The sequence below is a fragment of the Artemia franciscana genome, chromosome 9, assembly GCF_032884065.1.
Source record: "Artemia franciscana chromosome 9, ASM3288406v1, whole genome shotgun sequence".
NCBI classification, from domain to species: Eukaryota; Metazoa; Arthropoda; class Branchiopoda; order Anostraca; family Artemiidae; genus Artemia; species Artemia franciscana.
In genome coordinates this window covers 8,402,382-8,416,419 of record NC_088871.1, presented here as the reverse complement: position 1 = coordinate 8,416,419, position 14,038 = coordinate 8,402,382, and the positions used below count along the sequence as shown (strand labels likewise).

Below are 14,038 nucleotides of genomic sequence, written 5' to 3'. Positions count from 1 at the left end.
ATAAATTCTCAGATTGTGGTGGCTATAAGACAAAAAAACCGTAATCATTGCATCTGAGTACAATCTTCCCCGAGTTTTCCCGTAAAGCTTTCTATACAGTCAGTTGTAGTCCTTTCCATATAGGCAGTGCAGGCATTCACCTTTCAAGTGTCTGAAATTGCAAGGTTATAAACAACTTTATATTATGGCAAAACGCTTACCAATGAGCATGGGTGCTTTTGTCTTTTTGGTGTTGTCATCTAGATAAGGTATACCGAGCGTATAAAACATTGTGCTTCCTATACCCGATACAAACTGTGAAAGGAAGAGAAATATTGATGGCATAATAGAATCTGTGTAATCTGGTTGTCCGCAATCATTTGAACTGGGAGCTCTCGAATCAGAGCAAGTGAATGTAAGATTATTCTGATCTAAAAATTAAAAAAGAAAAAGTGTGAAATTCAATTCAACAAGAATAAAGTGTGGTAGAATAGACAGATAGATAGATAGATAAGGTTTTATTTTCATCAAAATCTTCAAATAATTTCAAAATATTTTCAATATTAACTACAAAACAAAATATTTGTAATATAATTCGATTTCAGTAAAGCGCCAATGACGCAGTAGGATTTAGACTGTTACAGTGAGAGAAGGAGGCGATGCCCAAAATCTTGTTTGTAGTGATTTTCGTTCGCTTCATGCTTGATTTGCATATTCAATTTAGAACTTGAAACATTTAGAACGTAAGAAGTTGCGATAGAAGTAGTAGTGGTAACGGTTGTATTATCAGTAGTGTGCACATATTACCTTTTGGTCAGATAATCCTCGACTGAACAGACTGTTCAACATGTTTGACAAATAATGTTGAATAATGACCGAACAGACTATTCAATTCTAAAAACTCATCAATAATCAGAATTTGATTATTGGTTGACAATCAAAATCGCCATTTCATGAAATATATTCAACTAACTTATAAAAAAGACCCAAGTGTCGTAAATCTATAAATATTCAAGTTTCCTTAGGAAAGCTGATAAACTATTTACGTAAAGGGAAAAGAAAAAGAAACGATGTGTGAAATTCATTTCAATAAGATTAAATTGTAGTAGATGCTTCGTTTGTTGTATCACTAATTAGCCTCTATTTGTTATATGAAGTATGAAGATGTAAATGTACATGTGTTTTAAATTTTAGAATTTTCTTTCATTAAAAGTTTGATAAGAATTTGAGACGCTTAGATGGATGGAAACATGATTAAACCGCACTTCAGACAATGAAGCATTCAATAAAATCATGATAATTTGTATGGCCTGTGAATTAGACTGCCATACTTCAACAAAGGAAGAGTATAGGTATAAAAGCCCACAGGCAGAGGGGGCAATAATGCACTTTCAACACATTCTAGAGAACCAAAAACATTGAGACATTTAAAATTCAGGTAACGTTGGGGAAAACATATATTTAATCCATAGCAAATTTCAAAGCTTGAAAATTTGTTTAAAGGATTGTTTGTCTCTGAAAAACTTCAGACAACCAGGATTAGGGGCTGTCCCCTAAAAGACGGTTTTTAAGATTAAATTGTATGTAAATTGGTTGTTCCCTTTGTGTATAATATACATAGTAAAATCAATTTTTGTATTTTTATATTATAGAATTATTTTCTTTGTAAATACAAGAATAAAACTCACTATAAAAATAGCGGAATCTCATCTGCAAGATTTTTTCCAAAACCACTCAATAAGCAACCCTTTAAGAGCATGCAAAGTTTTATCAATCTTTGGACATTATTAAATAAAACAAACTCTTTTATAAACTTTTAAAAAACTTTTATAAAAATAGTGCCATAATTAGGCCATTTATTGATGAAAAGAGAACATGACTACTTTCTGCAAAATTAAATAAAAAACAAGTTTTTTTTAACTGAAAGTAAGGAGCGACATTAAAACTTAAAACGAACAGAAATTACTCCGTGTATGAAAGGGGATGTTACCTTCTGAACGCCCTGCTCTTGACGCTAAAGTTTGACTCTTTCTCTCAATTCTACTTTATTGAACAGTAAAAAAGTTTAGTGTAAAGAGCCAGCGTTGAGAAGGGATCAGCCCCTTTCATGCATGGAGTAATTTCTGTTCGTTTAAGTTTTAATGTCGCTCCTTACTTTCAGTTAAAAAAACTATTTTTTTAATTTAATTTCTGAACGTTTTTAAATTAATGCATGTTTGATTTTGGCTCTCCGCACGTTAAATTATTAAAATGAAATTTGTATATTAATTCTTTTTGTGGCTAAATGGCTTTCTCTCAGTTCTGATCAGACGATTCTGAGAAAAAAGGGGTTGGGGAGGAGGACTAGTTGCCCTCCAATTTTTTAGTTACTTAAAAAGGCAACTAGAACTTTCAATTTTTAACACAAGTTTTTATTAGTAAAAAATATACGTAACTTAAGAATTAACTTACGTAATAAACTTCTATATTCGTATATTTTTGTTATGTATATGAGGGGGTTTGTCCCCTCGTTAATACCTCGCTCTTTACACTAAATCTTAAATTTTGTCCCAATTCTTTAAGAATGACCCCTGAATCAGAAAGGCCATAGAACAAATAGTTGAAATTACTAAAGATACTTTAGCGTAAAGAGCGAGGTATTTAGGAGGAGAAGAACCCCTGATATGCGTAATAATCTCTGTTCGTTTTAAGTTTTGATGCTGCTCCTTACTTTCAGTTAAAAAAATTTCATATTTATTTTTTCACTGTTTTTTTATAGTAATGCTAGAAAATCCTGTGTCCCCCTTCATTGAATGTCTCTTCCCCCATGACATATTCCTCCAAAGAAAGATCCTCCCACATAGCCCTCTCCACTCAACCCCCCAACCAAAAAATCCCCCTGAAAATGTCTATACACTTCCCAATAACCATTACTGTATGTAAACACTGGTCAAAGTTTGTAACCTACAGTCCCTCCCTCGGGGACTGTGGGTGAGTAAGTCATCCCCAAAGACATAGTTATTAAGTTTTTCGACAATACTGAACACAATGGCTATCTCAAAATTTTGATCCGTTGGCTTTGGAAAAAAATGAGCGTGGGAGGGGGCCTAGGTGCCCTCCAATTTTTGGTTACTGAAAAAGGGCACTATAACTCTTATTTCCCGTTAGAATAAGTCCTCTTGCAAAATTCTAGGACCGCTTGGTCGATACGATAACCCCTGGAAAAAAAAATAAACACGCACCCGTGATCAGTCTTCTGGCAAAAATACAAAGTTCCACATTTTTGTAGATAGGAGCTTGAAACCTCTACATAGAGTTCTCTGATACGCTGAATGTGATGGTGTGATTTTTGTTAGGATTCTATGACTTTTAGGGGGTGTTTAATATTTTCCAAAATAAGGCAAATTTCTCAGGCTCGTAACTTTTGATAAGTGTGACTAAATTTGATGAAACCTATATATTTAAAATCAGCATAAAAATTTGATTATTTTAATGTTTGTTTTAGAATCAAAATTCTGTTTTTTAGAGTTTCGTTTACTATTGAGCCGGGTCGCTCCTTACTACAGTTCGTTACCACGAACTGTTTGAAAAAGAATTTATTTCTTTAACATAGATTCCATTTCTGTAGATTCCCCTTTGCATTTCTGTCTATATGTAAAAGTGGGATCCAGTGACGTAATTATTGGTATGTTTTTTAGTATTTTTTTTTTTTATGGAGTGTTTGGTCTGAGGCATTTTTCTCTGTCTTGAAATTTCTTCGGTGGTTAATAAAGTCTTTTGAGTCATTTCTCTTTACGGAAAAAGGACGCCTCATAAAAGGTGAGTCAATTTATTTATTTTGATTTTTAATATGTTTTGTGGAATGATCATTAAGCGTTAACTGCAAGTAATATTTTCAATGATTTCATTATAAATGTTCAATACAAAATTCTTGTATTTTCTCGGCAAAGAAACAAAAAGAGAAAACTCAATGAAGTTAAAAGGGAAAACAAGACTTTGTCAGTGGCGAAAATACCAAAAAACATAACGACGCGGATATTTTGCCTGTTTAAAAACGGGGAGTTTCCAATGTAAATGAAAAAAGATTAAAAAACTAAAATAAACAAAAAAACACATAAAAAAACACCAACTATATTAAACTTGTCTGGAGCAGATTCATTCATGGCGGAGTTTGTATTTGGAAACTTGGTTTAGATTCATTAAATATTTTCCATACACATTTAAATAGTTTTGACAAAAACACAAAGTTCATAGTTGAGTTTGAAGACGATAGTAAGTTACCCTTCCTAAATATTTGTCTTAGTCAAAAGAGACTATCATTTACTCTTCTAATAGTTACAGAAAACCTACAAACTAATAGTTACCTAAATTTTCATTCATGTCACCTTTTTTAATGAAAAAAGGGGCTGTAATTTCTCTAGTGGACAGGGCTTTTAGGGTATGTTTGCAGGAATTTCTGGATTTAGAGTTACTGTAGTTAAGGAATATTATATTTTGCAATGGCTACCCAATTAAATTTGTAAATGATTTAACAGAAAATAGACGCATTAAATATTATACTAAAACAACTGCAGTTTCACACTCTTCAGAATTGATTTTATCTAAAATTTTTATCTCTTTACCATATTTGCCGGGTTTGGGCCAAAGACTTCAACGGAATTTACAGAAATATAACAATAATACTTGCTTCTAGTCGATGAGACCTTTAAGCAGTTTTCTTTATTTTGGAAAGGATATGAATCGGGGCAATTGGACTAGTGGGGTTTATAGCATTTCTTGCTCTTGTGAGAAGTTTTACAGAGGAAGATCTCCCCAGCAATTCGTTGAAAGATTTATTAAACATTGTAATTCAATAGAAAGATCTCTAACACTAAGCAAGCCTCCTGAAACGTTTGTTTATGCGTTGGCTGACCACATTTTCTTTAACCCTGGCCATTTCGTAAAATTTGATGATGCCGGGGCCATTTCTAATGACAGAGGTTATGCTCAATGGGGGAGGAAAGCTATGGAAATAAAAAAAAACAAATTTTTGCAAATGTTTCAATAAATAGGGATACAGGAAATTTATATATTAGCCCAATATATTACATTTTTTTAAAAAGGAACCAGTTGCTAACGAAGGTATTAAGATTTCCCAAATCACCTAGGGATAAGATTAGATACAAGACCAAGGAGAGTAGCATTAGTAATAGTAAATAATAGGATTGTTTTGCAATAGAATACTTAACTTAATTTGCATTTTATATAATTTTTATTCAATTGCTTTATTGCTTTCATCGAAGTAACTCTATTAGTAACAGTAACTCAAGTGCTCTGTTGCGACAATTGTATTTTAATATTCGTGGTGGTTTTTTATATGTTTTTAGTTTTTTAATCTTTGTTCCTCTTAAGCTGAAGAGGCCTCGTTTTATGCAGGCGAAATATATGCGTCATTTTTTTTTTTTGTCAATCCGCTACGGGTCGATGTCTCCTTTTGTCTCTTTTCGTCACTGAGTTTTCTCTCTTTGTTTCTTTGTCATGACTGGCTTAAGATCTTTAAGAGCTTAAAAGATCTTTAAGATCTTTAAGTTTTTTAAGAGCTTAAGATCTTTCAGGCACTTTCTGGCAAATCAGTCCTTGATGCGGTTAAATAGAATAAAAAACAAAAGGCAGTTACTACTTTTTATGCTACATTTCAAATGTGTTCTCTCATTAAAATGTTGTGTAATCGTTAATCATTAGACAAATGAAAAGGAAAAAACTATTAGCTTAAAAGTCATGTTTCAAAAAAATATACAACAAAGAACAAACATTTCAATTCCTATCTAAGCTAAATTATCCAACTTATCAAGTCAGACAGTCAACTCAATTTAATATTTTTGCATACGAATTTGTAAGACAAGACTATTATTAACTGAAGTTGAGCCCCTTGGAGTTTCAGCCAATACTCCTCTCCGTTTTCGTAATGCCTGTTTACTCATCATCTTTTATTTATCATTTTCCTGAAACATTACTCAAACAGTACTTCTTCGAAGGACTTGAGAGTTTCAAATCGTAATACCTACTTCTTTACAAGCTTTGTCCGTGTAGACGATTTTGAGACAGGAATTTCTATTTAGAGGCTTGTAATCAAACAGTTCGTGGTAACGAACTGTAGTAAGAAGCGAACCGGCTCAATAGTAACTAAAACTCTAAAAAATGGACTTTTATACCAATAGCTACATCAAAAGAATCGCATTTTAATGCTGATTTTAAATATATAAGTTTCATCAAGTTTACTCTTACCCATCAAAAGTTACGAGCCTGAGAAAATTAACGTTATTTTAGAAAATAGGGGGAAACAACCCCCTAAAAGTCATAGAATCTTAACAAAAATCACACCATCAGATTCAGCGTATCAAAGAACCCTACTGAAGAAGTTTTAAGCTCCTATCTACAAAAATGTGGAATTTTGTATTTTTTGCCAGAAGGCAGATCCCGGATGCGTGTTTATTTGTTTTTTTTTTGTTTTTTTGTTTTTTCGTTTGTTTTTTTTCCCAGGGGTGATCGTATCGATTTGTCCTAAAATGTTGCGAGAGGGCTCATTCTAACGGAAATAAAAAGTTCTAGTGCCCTTTTTAAGTGGCCAAAAAAATTGGAGGGCACCTAGGCCCCCTCCCACGCTAATTATTTTCCCAAAGTCAACGGATCAAAATTCTGAGATGGCCATTTTATTCAGTGTAGTCGAAAAACTTTAAAACTATGTCTTTGGGGACGACTTACTCCCCCACAGTTCCCGTGGGAGGGCTACAAGTTACAAACTTTGACTAGTGCTTACATATAGTAATGGTTATTGGAAAGTGTACAGGCGTTTTCAGGAGGATATTTTGGTTGGAGGCAGGGGTTGAGAAGAGCGAGATATGCTGGGGGAACTTTCCATCGAGGAATTTGTCATGGGGGAAGAAAATTTCCATGAAGGGAGTGCAGGATTTACTACCATTACTTAAAAAAAACAATGAAAAAATAAATATGAAAAAGTTTTTTTTCAGCTGGAAGTAAAAAGCAGCATTAAAACTTAAAACGAACAGAAATTATTACCCATACGAGGGGCTCACCTCCTCCTAATACCTCGCTCTTTACGCTAAAGTATTTTTAGTAATTTCAACTATTTATTCTGCGGCTTTTGTGATTCAGGGGTCATTCTTAATGAATTGGGACAAAATTTAAGCTTTAGTGTAAAGAACGAGGTACTGACGAGGGGGCGAACCCCCTCATATATGTAATAAAAACATGAGAATACAAAAGTTCTTTACGTAAGCTAATTTATAAGTTACGTATATCTTTTACTAATAAAAAGATTCGTAAAAATTAAAAGTTTTAGTTGCCTTTTTAATTAACCAAAAATCGGAGGGCAACTAGGCTTCCTCCCCCGCTCTTTTTTTTCAAAATCATTCGATCAAAATTATGAGAAAGCCATTTAGCCAAAAAAAAAAAAAAAAAAAATGCAAATTTCGTTTTAATTATTCCTCTGCGGAGAGCCAAAATGAAAACATGCATTGATTCAAAAACGTTCAGAAATTAAATAAAAAAAAAAGAAGTTTTTTTAACTGAAAGTAAGGAGCGACATTAAAACTTAAAACGAACAGAAATTACTTCGTATATGAAAGGGGCTGCTTCCTCATCAACGCCCCGCTCTTTACGCTAAAGTTTTTCACTGTTTTAAAAAGAAGAATTGAGAGAAAGAGTCAAACTTTAGCGTAAAGAGCGGGGCGTCGATGAGGAAGTAGCCCCTTTCATATATGAAGTAATTTCTGTTCGTTTTAAGTTTTAATGTCGCTCCTTACTTTCAGTTAAAAAAAACTTGTTTTTTTTTATTTTATTTACTTACTAGTCAGCGGTATTTCAGTGTCAGGGCTGTAGAATAAGTGCGGTATAATAACTATAAAACAGGCTAAAGATGAGCAAAGCATTCCGATTCCAAGCAAGCGAGGTCTGTGCCCTTGTCCTCCAAAATAGGAAAGGAGTAATGATAACAATATTTGACTGCATTCGTTACCAGATAGGACAACACCTGAAAAAAAAACCTTAAAAAAGAAGCATGAAGGAGGTTTTTAAATTAACCATTTTTAGTATTTGTTATGAGAAAACAAAATTTATACGTTCCACCGTTAAACATATTATTCGTAGCCAACATTATTGTACGACACAATCAAAGGAAAAATGTAGAGTTCAGGTAATAAGAAGATATAATGAAGAAATTTTCGAGAAAGTGCTTCCATACCATATCAAACATTCGTAGGAGAACAAGAGAAGAGCCCAGGATGTTCAAAAATAGATAGTCGTTTAATTCATCCGAGGCCCCATCTACAGCAGGCAAAATTAAATGTAAAACAAAAAAAAAATAAAAAAGAAGCTACTAGTCCTTTCACAACATAAAAAAAACAAAAAAAACGGAAAAACAACCTGGTCAACATTTACGATAAATAAGTAATGATCAATGAGTTTGTGTTTTTTTATTAGGCTAAGTGTTCCTATGTTTTTGTTTTTTTTTATAAAAGACCTCGTGGTAACGAACAGTAAGTAAGAAGTGACTCGGCCCATTAGTAACCCAAACTCTAAAAAGGAATTTGGTAAAATTGACACATCCTATAGGCTTTTTATGCTGATTAAAAAATACGTAATACTCATTAAGCTCAATGTCTCCTATCAAAAGCCCTGTTCCTTGGAAAATTGATAAGATTCATAAAAAATGGAAAACACCAACAAAAAGTCTAGCGATCTTAATAAAAATCTAAGTTTCTAGTCCCTGTCTACAAAACGTGGAGTTTTGTATTTTTACCAGAAGTAAGATCTTGGATGTCTGTTTACTTCTTTTTTGTTTTTCTCATGGGGATTGTATCACACAGTTTTTTCTAGATTATTGGAGGAAGGCTCTTTCGAGCGAAAATAAGAATGACATGGTCCCACAAAGCACTCAGGGAAAGGTCTGTAAGCTGTTCAATTTACCCATTGTCTACGTATAGTATTTGTTACTGGGAAATTGACTGAAATTATTCCGGGGTAAGTTTACCGCGGGGTGGGAGAGGGATTTTCCAAGGAGAGAGTCATTTGAAGGGAAGAAATTTCCCAGTGAGATTTTTCCAGCAACAGATTAAATTGCATTGTGGTGCAGGAAACTACCATGGAAGGATTCTCTTTAGGAGGAAAACTATGAAAAGGCGGGAGGCATACATAAGAGTGTCGATGGCCCCTGCTAGAGGCAAAGAGGAATGGCTTGCCGTTACTTCAAAAGTAAGCCAAGAAACTTCTCCCCCTTATAAATTACGATTGGACATTTAAAAAGACTACGAACTAGGGAAACCATGTCTGGGGAAACCGATAAACCAATTATTGCGTCCATGGAAACCGACGTAGTTGCTACCGCGTTCGGAGAAACCGACGGACAAATTACCGCATTCGGACAACTGATGAGTGATATGTTGGAAACAAATACAGAGAACATTTAAGCAGGCCATCTCAAACGGATGATAGACTTGTTTTATTGCCAAGAACTACAACCAGAATCGAAACACTAAACCTCCGGGCACTTGCAAAACCAGGAAAAAAAGACTTGCTCGTTCACGAAGTAAACCAATAAAAGTGAGATATCATTGGTCCCTCAGATATGCATCTACTAGGTAACAGCGAAGAAAATACAGGAGAAGTGACACTCATACTCCTTGGTAGGAAAATGGAATACATAGGCAAGGAATTGGCTTTTTTCTGACGAAGACAACAAAAAAAATCTCTAGTGTCAGTGGTGTCTGTCTCGGAAATATTGATGATGATCTGACTCCAAAGCAGGTTTAGCAACCTTTTTCTAGTGAAGGCTTATGCTCCTGATTTGTCAAGATCGGATGAGGAGTTTGAAGATTTTTTACTCTCAGAGTCTTTTCGACACCATTCCAAAGAAAGATTTCGTTATAGTCCGTAGAGACTTCAATGCCATCCTGGGAAACGACAACAGCGGAAACGAAGATATCATACACAAATTTGGGATCGGGGAGATAAACAGCAGAGGGAAGCGACTCATTGAATTTTGGCGAAACGAAGACCTTTTTGTAACAAATACAATGTTCAAACACCGGCGAAAGAGGAAAGTAACTTGATGGCAGGGAAAGCTCCCTGATGGCAGGACTGCCAACATGATTGATTACATACTGCGAATCGGTCGGAAATCCTGGTTCACAAACACAGTGACTTTCTCCGGTGGAGATTTTGACTTTGATCACAGTCTCCTTATATCATCAATTCGTCTAAGGTTAAAGACTGTTTTCAAAAAAAAGCAAAAAGTCACAAGATTCCGTGTGGAAGCTCTGAAGAACAAAACGACGAAACAAGAGTATAGAGAGCAGCTAAACGAAAGACTTTCGAAGATCATGCAAGAGACATCTGTCCTATATAGCCCAGCAGACATTGATCATCTTGTGTTGTAAGATGATCATGTAAGATGATCATGTGCACGGCAATATGTTAGACAGTCAAGGTTGTTCTCGGCCGTAAATTTACCAAAGAAAAGTCATGTTTTACCAAAGATATTGTTGACATGAGCAGAAAGAAACGGACTTTCAGGAACAAACAAGATTAAGAAAGCAAGGATAGGTTCAAGCAACTGAAATGCCAAATCAAGAAGAAAACTGGCCAGAGACTTAAAGATATGGTAAACGAAAAGTGTCAGCAGTGCGAAAACAACTTTCGCGCTAAAATCTGAGATAGTTGGAAAGAGCATTTCCAGAAAACGCTTAATATCACAGTAAATCTAGATCCTGGGGTCATTTAGATGTTTCCAGCACAAATAAGGGAGGAGCCACCCCTAAAACTCTTAAGGTCAGGGGTAAAAATCACTGTGAAATCCCTCAAATCCAATAAAGCACCCGGGATATACGATATAAAAGCAGAATTTCTCAGAGTAGAATCTGACATTATCATCGATCTGTACCATCGAATATTAGCAACTGTTAGGGAAACAAAATATTGTCCCAAGTTCTGGTCAACATCTTTCATAGTTCCCCTGCACAAGAAAGGATCCAAAAGCTATTGTGACAATTACAGACTCATATTACTAACTTGTCAACCCGCTAAAATCCTCACGAAAATACTCCCAGACTGCATGAGAAACATGATAAGACATGTTATTCCTGAGCATCAAGCCGGATTCCGTCAGAATAGATCCACTATGACCAAATATTTGTCATTAAACAAATCATGGAGCGATAATTGGAACTCGGTATAGAGTTATACCAACAGTTTATTGACTTTAAGAAGCCCTTTGACCTAATCTGGCTAGATGGTCTCTTGCATACCATGGTTCACTACGGAATTCCCTCTGATATTATCGATATTATAAGGAGCATATGCAAGAAGGCGAGAAGATTGGTACAGACTAGTGAAGGACTCACTGAGGAGTTTTCTACCTCTACATGTGTTCTCTAAGGATGCCTCCTCTCACGTACGCTTATTTGACAATTCCTAAATAGTGTGCTGGCACTTGTCACTGATTACACGGGAATAGTCTTGGGAGGATACCTTTTTGACCAACTTGCATATGCTGATGACATTAATCGTGTGAACGGAAAAATAGAGGAAATCCAAACCAGTGCAAAGGCTATCGACGAAGTAGCAAGTTGCTTTTGAATAAAGATAAGCGCCTGCAAGACCAAGGTGATAAGAGTAACACGGCATGTAGAGACTTGTCACCCCCTCACCAATGTCACTATTCGTGGCAAGAAAATCGAATGGTTCGACCAATTTATTTACCTAGGAAGTGTGCTGACATTCAAAAACGACTCCTCAAAAAAAAAAAATCAAACAACACCTGGCTCTTGCCTCCAAATGCTTCAAGTCACTGCACTTTCTTTGGAAAATAGATACCTCCCCTTAAAACTAAAGATCTGACTCTTCTGTGCCTTAGTGATTCCACTTACAACGTACAGAGTAGAGACTTGGACTCTAAAAACCGATGAAAAGCATCGACTGGTGGCTTTTGAAACTAAATCGCTCCGAAAACTCAGTGGTATAACATAGCCCGAATTCCAAACAAACAACTGCTGTCCTCCGTGGATTACCCTCAAACCATCATGCAGACCATCAAACTTCAACGGCTTCGATGGTTAGGACACGTTCAATGTATGTCCCCAGCCCCACTGCAAAAAATAGAATTTGAGGGAAAAATAAACACATCTCTACCGAGGGGATGGCCTCCTAAGTACTGGTGGAAAAAACTTTTCTGGCCACCCCACCCAAACTTCTGAGGTCTGCGACAAACAGGGAGGCAAGCCGAAACTCCATTAGAGGAGAGCTTCGAATTTGCCAACCTGGCTGGATGGTAGTTAAGTAAGTAAGTTAACGTATTTTTCAAGAACTATAAGACTTTGAAGTGGATTGAAGAGGGAGCAAGCCCTCTCATATGCGGAATAATATCTGTATGTTTTGTTTTAACATTGATCCTTACTTTCAGTTGAAAGAATTTTTTTGTATTCATATTTAAGAAGTGGTCTCGGCTCAAGAAAAATTTTCAAATTTGTGTGAGTTGGTGAGTGGTAAATAGTACCAATTAAAGAATCATCATATGCAGTAAATGTTTTACAACTCAAGATAATATCAGAGACCATGGCTCGAAATCACCTTTTCTTACATAAGAACCTACAAACAGAAGTAAATTTACTTACTCTGTTTCTTGGTTCGTGTGATTCAGGGACATCCAATCGGGGGAGGGAATTACAGGGGTATATGAGATGTCATCTTTCTATGATGAAAAATAACGACGAATTAAGATAGTAAATATATCATCGGAATCGTATATATATCATGGGAATAGGCTATGTTTAAGGATTCTTTTTTCAAGCTCGTGTTTTTTGAGCTTTCACACAATAAATATTTTTCTGAGAATTCTTAACCAGCATTTCTTGTTAGCTAGAATACTTCTGCTTCTCTAAGCTAACAGAAATTTGTTAGCTAACCTAATTATGTAATAATTGGTAAAAAAAAAGGCAAAGAATACGGCATTGGGCTTTGCAGTCCCTACCGGCGGTGCTGATATCCGTTTCTTGGCCCTCCTGAACGTCACAAACTCCTGAATGTAATTTTGAACCACCTTCATATGGCCAAAAGTACTTTTAGACCCGACAAAGTTTTTGAAGAACACCTTGGACATTCTTTAAATTATGAGATCTCTTGTAACACAAAGGACCTCTTGGAAAAAGATAAATAAAAAAAAACAAGTTTTCAACTGAAAGTAAGAAGCAGCATTAAATCTTACAACAAACAGAAAATACTACGTACCAATACAGGATGAATGCTTTGCTATGGGGGGGGGGCTGTCCCCTCCTTAACACCTCGCTCTTTACGCTAAATTTTTTAGTACTTTTAAAAAATCTTTGTATTGTTCTAATAAAATGACCCTAGTGTTTCAGGAGTCTTCCTTAAAGAAACTAGGGAAAAATTAAAGCTTTAACCTATGTTAGAAAGCAAGTGACACTAAGAATCGACATATAAAAGGCTGCCACGACAAATCAAGATAGTAAATATATCATAAGAATCTTTCATAGTTCAATTTATATGGTTTTTATCATAGTGGCTAACGTTTAGATGTTTTTATGAATGCTCTTAACTGATTGTATTTTCTTTTAGTCAGAGATAAGATACACCAAGAACTGCATCTTGTCATAATGGGACATTTTTTAAGTCCTGCCCTCTTTCTCAATGCATATTCACTAAAGTCTGAAGAATCAAAGCAGGATGACGAGTATAAACAATAGTTGTGGGTCCTTTACTGCTGATATCTCTTACATTTCGCAAATCCATTTATTGGTATCTTGCAGATATCTTCGAATATACCAACTCTACCCTTACAGATGCTCTAATAGGCTATGCTGAAGGATATTTTTTTTCAAGCTCGTGTTTTTTGAATTTTTCCACGATAAATAAGCTTATGAGAATTCTTAACCAGCCTTTCTTGTTAGCTAGAATACTTCTGCTTCCCAAAGCTAACAGAAAACTGTTAGCTAACCTAATTATGTAACAATTGGTAAAAAAAACGCAAAGAACACGGCATTGGGCTTTACAGTCCCTAACGGCGGTGCTG

At 35.3% G+C, this 14,038-nt stretch overlaps 1 protein-coding gene across 2 annotated transcripts in view; it reads right to left on the bottom strand.

Annotated features, from left to right (window-relative positions):
* The window catches only part of LOC136030955 (solute carrier organic anion transporter family member 74D-like), a 66,399-nt gene that overhangs the window by 51,504 nt on the left and 857 nt on the right, over positions 1–14,038 (bottom strand). The window contains exons 2-3 of one of the 2 annotated variants that reach the window (XM_065710098.1): positions 7,805–7,987; positions 201–410 (exon numbers count right to left, since the gene is read on the bottom strand). In XM_065710098.1, coding sequence (XP_065566170.1) covers positions 201–410; positions 7,805–7,987 — 393 coding nt within the window. The remainder of the gene's footprint in view (positions 1–200; positions 411–7,804; positions 7,988–14,038) is intronic. The other variant, XM_065710099.1, reaches the window with a different exon arrangement.